The sequence below is a fragment of the Limulus polyphemus genome, unplaced genomic scaffold (assembly GCF_000517525.1).
Source record: "Limulus polyphemus unplaced genomic scaffold, Limulus_polyphemus-2.1.2 Scaffold261, whole genome shotgun sequence".
NCBI classification, from domain to species: Eukaryota; Metazoa; Arthropoda; class Merostomata; order Xiphosura; family Limulidae; genus Limulus; species Limulus polyphemus.
Window position 1 is genome coordinate 38,809 of NW_013665871.1, and position 9,548 is coordinate 48,356.

A 9,548-nucleotide genomic window follows, 5' to 3' on the forward strand; every position below is an offset into this window, starting at 1 on the left:
GCTGGCACAGGATTTGGAAAATATTGCACACAAGGCCTACCTAACTGCCCCACCCGATGTCCTCAAGCTGTTGCTGAGGGATCAGTTTGTAGATGCCTTGGACAATCCACAACTAAAGATGCTAGTAAAGCAAGTACACCCCCTCTACTATGCTGGATGCAATGGCCAGAGCACTTGAATTTGAATCCTACGTTAAGTCCAGCACAGAGGTACCAAGTTTGGTACAGTCATCAGGATTCAAGGCCAGAAAAGGACAGCTTTCAGAGAACCCAGAGGGACAACTGGCACTGTAACAAACTGGGGCACAAGAGAGCTCAATGCCGGCAACTTCAACACAGGGAAGATGCCACGGCAGGAAAGGCTGCTACCCAGAAAAGTTGTTAGAACTGTGGAGAGCAAGTGTAAGAAGAATCTACCAATAAGTCAGCTTCGGGAAACCAGTAGTGGTTGGTGTTGAGGGACGCCCACAGACGTCCATTGTGAAAATCCCAACAGCTAAGTGTAAAATGGCAAGCACACATATTGTCTACATGACAGAAACGCTGGATGGCCAAAAGTGCAACTTTGTCATGGATTCTGCATCCCAGCAAACTCTTGTGAGTATCAGGATTCTAGATCACAAAGGAGTGCGAGAAGCCATATAGAAGCTCTGTGGTGTGACAGGACATTATGCAAGATTGTGGGGACCAGTGTGGAGAACTATTGAGCTCATGGGCTTAAAGGACAGACACAAAGTATACTTGGCTGACATTGAAGACCAATGCATTTTAGGGTTGGACTACTTACTACCGAGCAAGTGTGTAGTTAACTTCGATAAATCGACGATTGGAAACAACAAAGGCCAAATTCCAGTAAGTGTTGCTGCATCTGTTGATTTGCATGTCACAGCACTTAAATCAAGTACAATACCCCCTATGTCAGAGAAGATAATCGGAGGTAGTATAAAAGAACATCCCCAAGGAAGCCCGATGCTTGTGGAAGCAGTGGAAGACCAATCCAGGCCAGTGGATGTGAAGATTGGAAGGTCACTTGTGGCAGGTCATCAAGTAGTACTCATAACAGCGGCTAATTTCTCTAAATGTGAGCAGACACTTAAGGAAGGGGAATTGTTTGGTGTGTGCCAGGAGGTAGAGCCAGTCAGTGTTAAGGCAATAAATACAACCATAAAGAAAGGACATCCTCTACCAGAACATTTAACTGACCTATATAAGAAGAGTATAGTCCATTTGTCATCATCATCATCACAGGCTCTTCAGGTTAGGTTACTTTTGGCGAATTATGCTGACGTCTTTTCAAAAGGAGATCATGACCTCGGCTGCATAGACCTTGTGGAGCACAGAATAAACACAGGCAATCACCGTCTAATAAAGATCCCTCCGAGAAGAATAGCTCCAGCAAAGCGACAAAAGATGGAGAAGGTCATGGATGGCCTAATTGAGGAAGGGATAGTCGAGAAATCAGATAGTCCCTGGTCAGCTCCCGTCATGTTAGTTCAGAAGAAGGATAAGACCCAACGTTGCTGTGTGGACTTCAGGGCTCTGAACAGTATAACCGAAAAGGACTCATACCCGCTGCCAAGGACCAGGACGACCCGGACGTTGCTCAGTTGTTTCCTTGCCGTGTTTCCTGAACTGCACGATGATTTTGTTGACTGTAGAAAGCGGGGTTCCCAAATTCTGCGAAATTTGCCGCTGACTTATTCCACCATCTGCTTGACCAACTATCTTTTCTCTAACAAAATCTGACATTTCGAGAGAACCTTGAGTTCCAGGCACGTTGTAGCACAAGATAATTAGTGTGCGGACCATTTTCATTTATATAGTGCTCTGTGAACACAAATTAGTTAAACGACGAAAAATTAGGTGTCTATTTACTTGTGACCACTCAGTGTATATATATAATAGTAAATCCGTCACAGACTGAAAATATAAGAAGGTTACTTAGCATGATTTTATTTACATACATACCTTATACACAGTCTAAGAGCCTATCAATACTTTCTCAAACGCAGATAACATTCAGAGTTCCTATCCCTGCGATTATTACAGCTCCTACTATTAATATTTCCATTATCGTATGTCTCATAAGCAGGATTTAAAGGGCATCTCAAAGTTGTTAACGAATTAAAACAAATTAAGTGTGATATTTTTTAATTTCTGCATCATAAGCTTGCACAACGAATTTTTAGCGACTCAATTACCGGAAACTTTTCAAAAAGTGGTGCAGGTGTTGTTGTTTTTGTTAAAGGTTTTTACATATTTTCTTAATGATATCACTGTAATTAATATATATATATATAAACAAAACTTTGTGCTCATTATCGTAGTATATTTCATCTAGTCTGTTTCATTAGGAACAACAACACTTCCAAGACTGGCTGCAGACAATTAACGGCATTTGGAGATGAACCAGATAACATACATTTACTTCTAGTCCTAATTTTAAATTAAATCGGCAAGTGAAACTTGCCAATGGGAGTTAAATCTGATAGGCGATACATTTGTATCATGTTTGTACAGTAGAATAATTACCACCTCGATCCTGAGGAAGGCTAGAAAGACAACACATGCTTGAAATCCCGACTCTAGTACTAGACTCAAGGCTTATAAGGTTGGCGAAGTAATGCATGGCACTGCTTACACACACACACACAGAAACAACAACAACAAAGAAACAATAAAGAACGATACTTAAGATGTTGATACTTTTCCCTAACAAATAAGTATAGTAAGTACACACATGTGAATCAATATAAATTTTTCACTTTCCTTCGGATAATGAAAGGATGTGTATATATATATATCACTTTTTTAATCCAGTACAAATGATCTATACATTTAAATAACTTACATCCAAAGCATCCTGAAAATTAATTCCATTACTCTGTATCAAAATCTTTATTATGGTTCAAAGTTAAAGTGAACATTTGAAAATTTCGTCGTTAAAACTTTGGTGGGATGGTGTAAATATTACAGGACTGGATGTTTTTCTGGACTGCTCGTGCTTTGCTTTTGTATAAAAAAGACGTTGTGAAGGAAAAGGAGGTTGAAATGTTTCCATGAATAGAGATTCCAAGGTGTTGCCAGGAAGAAAAAGTCCAAATCTTTGTCATTAAAAAGGAAGCCGAAATGTTGTCAGAAGGAGAGAGTCTGAATCAATGTCAGGAAGAAAGAATCCAAAACGTTGCACGACAAAAGAGGCCGAGAGTTTTTCAGGAGGAAGGAGTCCAGAGTATTTTCACTATAAAATCTAATATAAGGCATGCGCAGATGATTGAAACACGTTATTTTTGTGAATTACTTTACGTATTTTAGCTAATAATTTGGTGATCTTTCGTTGAACACAGTTCAGCATAAAGTAATCGTCATGCTGGTTCACAATATAGGAGCTTCAGAAAAGTAAGCAGCTTGAGAAATCCATGAAAAAGTTGGACAAGGAAATGAAGAGGACTGACGAACTGTTGTATCAGATGATTCCAAAACAGGTAGCTGATAGACTGAGGAAAGGAGAAGCATCTGTGGATACATGCCAGGTAATATAAAAATCTCGTGTATATTCTATTACTTGATTCTTTGAATCATTTACGCAACATTACTTCCCAATGGCTATATCTATGTTTCATGGTTTAAATACTTGAACAACTTTCTATGCTCTGACTATTGCAAAAACCTACAAAACAAGTTAATATTTCAGTCGAATTCTCACCGCCTTTAAACAGCCGAGTTACTAGAAAACATGAAAAATAATCAACCAAAAACTAAACAAAGGTATATATATCAAGAGCCTGATTGTTTTTATTTCTGTGTGTCTTGTAACGTATAAACTAAATCTAACAACTTGTGAAGAATAGAAACATAATGTATATATAATTGGTTTTCAGGCACATTGTGCTACTAAATTAAGACTTTTTTTGTCACAATGTAAAGTAAAATGTTGATTATTAGTTACAGCCGATTAGATTCGGTATAGTTGATATAATAGCACAATGTGCCTGAAAAGAAATTATGAACTATCGACGGTTCACAAGACAGCTATCAGCCTTGATGATGGTAACTATGTTGTTGAAACTAATTGGCTGTAACTAATAATAAAGATTTAATTATTCACTCTGCCAATAAAGGTCGTTTTTTTAACTATTAATATTATATATATATATATCACAAAATTGTATTCAATTGTTAGAAAGATTTTAACACAGCAAATCACTGAAAACAAAATTGTTTTAGTTTTACTTTTCTTTCTAATAACAATATGTTTGTAATTTAGCACAAAGTTACACAATGGGCTATCTATGCTCTGCCCACCAAGGATATAGAAACCCGGATTCTAGCGTTGTAAGTCCGCACACATACTGCTGTGCCACTGGGGGGCAAATAAAGGTTGGATGGTGCTTGCTGTGTGTGTTTTCTTATAGCAAAGCCACATCGGGCTATCTGCTGTGTCCACCGAGGGGAATCGAACCCCCTGATTTTAACATTGTAAATACGAAGACTTACCGCTGTCCAACAGGAGGACATTCTAATAACAACAAGCAAACACTATGAAATACTTTATGACAATCATAACTCCCTCCCCCCCCCCTCAGTGGTTAAGCGGTAAGTCTATAGACTTATGGTGCTAAAAACCGATCTGTACTTAAGAACAAACAAATAAACAAATACCCAGAACAACAGTAACCATCAAAAAGTTTGGAAGTTATATAATATTTTACGATATGAACGTTCAATACAGTGTAAGTTTTAAGTGTCATTTTTTAATATTGTAATGCTTCAATAAATTTATACTTCCAAGCTACCTTCATATCATATATTAACTTAACGAGAGCTTTCGAGCTCATCTTGAGGTCTTCTACGCGTAGCCAGAAAAACCTAACGAGTACTTATTCAGTCGATTGATGAAATGGCTGCCTATTATAAATTAAAACAGGAAATCTTTAGGTTTCTATTTTCATTATTTTTGCTCACAGTGTTTCAAATAGATTTCCATAATGTGACCTTATATTAGTATGTTTTGTGATAAATGTCATAATATAATTTGAATTTTTTACTGTCTTTAATGCTTTAGTAATGCAACAAATTACGAGCGTAGATATCTTACTGGAAATGATAATTTTTAATAAACATTTTATTATGGTATCCACTACTTGTTTAGTTATTACAATCTTTATTTTTCATGATACACCCTTGAACCAGGACTTTGACTCCGTGACTATCCTCTTCAGCGACGTCGTTACCTTTACCGAAATTTGCTCCAGAATTACACCGATGGAGGTCGTGACAATGTTAAATTCAATGTATAGTTTGTTTGATCAATTAACTGAACGACACGGGGTGTATAAGGTGAGTGTTGTAATAAATACTATGGAAAACAGCAACTTTATTGTTCCGATTTTTGTTTGACATAATTCAGCGCAAATGTATAAAAATCAAGAGCTTTCTTGTATCAAAAATGAGGTGTTTAATGTCTCAAACAGAACAATGCACATTATATTTTGTTACAAAACAAAATGCGTTTCTTGTTGTACCAAATGGCTTATATATATATATATATATTTATGGTGTTCCGACCACTATTTCATTTGTCGTATCCCAGCCGGCCTGAAGCGATGTGCCTTCATCAATGGATATGAAAAATATAGTGTTGGAATACTAGTCTTCATCAATGGATATGAAAAATATAGTGTTGGAATACTAGTCTTCATCAATGGATATGAAAAATATAGTGTTGGAATACTAGTCTTCATCAACGGATATGAAAAATATAGTGTTCGAATACTAGTCTTCATCAGTGGATATGAAAAATATAGTGTTGGAATACTATTATTATTCACTCTTGTAATCCTTGAAAATCCCTACGGGACTAGATTAAGAATGCAGTGGTTAAAATGTAATAGGCCTAATACTAATGTCTTATGACAAGTACAAAATGCGCTTATTGTCGTAATGCCTTCTTACCTTTGTTCTCTACAGTAATTTAACAAGCGAATTCAGATTTTAAAATGTGATTGAATTAGTTTTGTTATCATACCAGCTACGAAAGGCTTTAGAATATGAGTGAAAATACTGCATTAAATATATTACTTGTTTGTTATGAATTTCGCGCAAAGCTGCACGAGTGCTATCTGCGCTAGCCTTCCCTAATTTAGCAGCGTAAGACTAGAGGGAAGGCAGCTAGTCATCACCACCCACCGCTAACTCTTGGGCTACTCTTTTACCAACGAATAGTGGGATTGACCGTCACAATATAACGCTCCCACAGCTGAAAGGGCGAACATGTTTGGTGTGACGGGGATTCGAACCCTCAGATTGCGAGTCGAGCGCCCTAACCATCTGGCCATGCCGGGCACAAACAAAAGGCTCTAGTATATTTCTCACTATCTAAGTTTAACGATCAATGATTAAAACATGTGAATAGCATGAATTATTTAAATTGTTATCAACAACTTTTCTACACACTGTTTGAATAGAACGAAATGGTGCTCTCAGTGTTACCAGCTATGTTCTACTTAAAACCTTCACAAACGTCGGAGCCCTTATATGACCCTAAATTAATAATTGTGAGATGGTAAACAATTAATTAGTCATTGAAAATAATAGGTTTCAAAGATAGCGCAAACTTTCAATTAATTATAGTTATATCCGTTGTCCGTTCAATACATCTTTCAGGTGGAAACAGTCGGCGATGCGTACATGGTAGTTTCAGGTGCGCCAGAGTGTAATTCAAAACATGCTGAGAAAATCTGCGACATGGCGTTAGACATGGTGGACATTATAGGGGACCTTCATGATCCCTCTACCGGTAAAAGTTTACAGATTCGTGTGGGTAAGTGATAGCTTTGCATAATAACAAATACCAGTTATTACTCAAATAATTGTTATCTAAACCACTATTTGACAAAAATCTTTGTATGGGTATCTATGTCCGTTTATAACTGATGAACTGCTGGAACGAATATCACCAAACCTGGGTGTAAATATGAGGGTTGAATTTCTGATTTGATTCCCCCCTCCTCCTCCATTTCACTCCCGCGGTTCCCTATGTCTTCACGTTCATTGAATGGGTGCGTCATTTAATTCAACAATACTGAGCAAAATAGGTTAGTTATTTTAGTTTTTAGAAGACAAGACAACAATAAGATTATAAGTCCTAAAGCAATATTGTATTTTAATGTAAGATAATTCGGTCAACGGAATTCAACTTTTAACAGTTGTATTTGAAAACAACTGTAAATATATTATTCAAGAAAACGAAAAATCAGCACATTAATAAAAATACCAAAACATATCTAGTTTTAGAAGGCGGTCAGAGCTATAGAACATTCAATAGGATAACAATGGACAACAAAAAAATTTGCTACTAGAAAAAAACTCAAGCGATTCAGGGTAATTTGATGATGCTGATTTCAAAAAAATAGGCAGAATTCGTCCATAACCTCTAGATTTTGAGTTGTTATAATATTTCAGTATTTTATCAGCACTATGTGAAATACCATGCAATCAACTTAGTAAAATAGATTTATGTTGTGAAATTACGTTTACTTGGACAGATTAATGAGTAAAAGCCATAAATTTTTGATAACTTCAAATATTAACAGTATTATATTAGTGTAGAACTGCACCACTTTTGCTTCATTCTCACGCTCACCTGCTCCGCCTGAGAATCACTAAATACTCATGTGCTCAATTTACTAGAACATTCGAGAAGTTCCTCGACTGAGCATAAAATGGACAGAGTCAGACGCCTCTCTCTCTCAATTGCCTCTCACTCACTCAGTTGGTCACTTCGCTTAGCTCCGCACACAAAGTCCGATCTTCTTCCTCATATCATACCCACGATATAATCAAATTCTGCAAAGCTTTGTTGTAGTTGTTTTTGTTTTAAATCTTTTAAACTCTAGTTCTGTAAACATAAATTATTTTATAATGTATAGAAAATCGTTTGAAATGCTAGCTGCCTCCAGTTCAAGTAAAGTCCGAAAGTGCAAAAATCACCCAAATAGTTTCTGCTACTTTTGTGGAAAATATATTACAGTTTCACGAAGGAAAAATATTACACGCAATGTAAAAGTAGCTTACTACCACTATTCTGGGCGTAAAATTAGAGACCAAGAAAAATATTATGCTCCACATATGTGTTGTACAGTTTGCACATCTGGCTTGACATAGTGGCTGAATAAGAAGAGAGCAAACATGCAATTTGCAGTTCCCAATGTATATATGATATAACGAGAGGCCAAAGATCATTTAACTGACTGTTATTTTTGCATGCCTAATTTTTCTGGATATTCAGGTGAAACTAAACAATACATTAAATATCCATATATTGCAACTACAATGAAACCAGTACCTCATGGGGATGCTTTTCCGGTGCCACATCTATATTTTGAATAATCTATCATGACTCGAAAACTAGAGATGATCAGTAATTTTCAACATCATTTTTAGAATCAGCATCATCAAATTACGCGGAAACGGTTGTATTTTTTCTATAGCAGAGAAATGTTTTGTTGTTCTTGCCTGGTATAATCTATGCTTATTCTATAATCTCAATATTATTTAAACCCCAAAATAAGTTAAATTTATAATTAAACAAAGTATGAATATCGAAAGTGTGGCTTAACACCTTTTTAATTGATTTAAACATATATTATTTTGTTCTAAAGTGATTCTGAATGATATAATGCTTAGTTAATCACAGTTGTTTGTGAACTAGTAAGTAGTTTTTATCATTTAAAAAGCCTCATTATTTTGCCAGTCTAGATTTTCTTGCCCTACCATACTATTTTGCTGTTAGTCTTAAGAAGAACTTTGAAGTTGCTTCCGTTGTAGTAGTAACTACTATTGTAATAACTTATTTTGTTCATGTTGGTTGAATTCTCAGCCCCAGCAAAAAGATTTGCTCGTTGTAATACTGCCCGATCTCCGTTTTCATGCACTCAGAAGTATTTACAGCTTTTCGAGAAAGTGTGTTACCTTTAATTTTTCTGTAGTTAAGAAAACTGTTTTCAAATAATCAGTAATTCTAACCTTAAATCTTAGCGCTTAACGTATAGTCACATGGCTAAGCAACATTATTGTTATCTGTTTGATAAAACCGCTAAATTTCGTGTGAAGCTCTTATAGGTCATAATAATAACTTTTAGATTTGGAGTCTTTCTTAATTTCACCTGGTATCCATGTATAGTAGGCCGACGTCCATGGTCAAAAGTCACTACCTTAGGTCCTAAAAGCCACAAGAAGGCCCAAGTGATAACAAAATAGATAGTTTAAGGTCAAGAAATCTGTTTTTGGACATTATAATGGGTACAGATAAATACAAAATCTAGGTTTGAGAAAAAGCTGTTAATAAAGTTTTATTATTAGAAGTTCTTCACATCAAACATCCATATTTCTGAAACCAATGCTCTCATCGTCTGTGATATTATGTTACTTATTACATTTGCATCTTCAATGTTCTCAGCGTGTTTCTAAAATTCTGGTACTTGTTTGTTTGTTTTGAATTTCGCTCAAAGCTACACGAGGGCTATCTGCGCTAGCCGTCCCTAATCT

The 9,548-nt window shown here is 36.1% G+C and overlaps 1 protein-coding gene across 1 annotated transcript in view; it reads left to right on the forward strand.

The window, feature by feature from the left end:
- Positions 1 to 9,548, forward strand: part of LOC106478898 (soluble guanylate cyclase 88E-like) — a 49,142-nt gene that overhangs the window by 33,994 nt on the left and 5,600 nt on the right. The window contains exons 6-8 of the mRNA XM_022382605.1: positions 3,386 to 3,532; positions 5,193 to 5,339; positions 6,666 to 6,822. Of these exons, the coding sequence (XP_022238313.1) occupies positions 3,386 to 3,532; positions 5,193 to 5,339; positions 6,666 to 6,822 (451 nt within the window). The remainder of the gene's footprint in view (positions 1 to 3,385; positions 3,533 to 5,192; positions 5,340 to 6,665; positions 6,823 to 9,548) is intronic.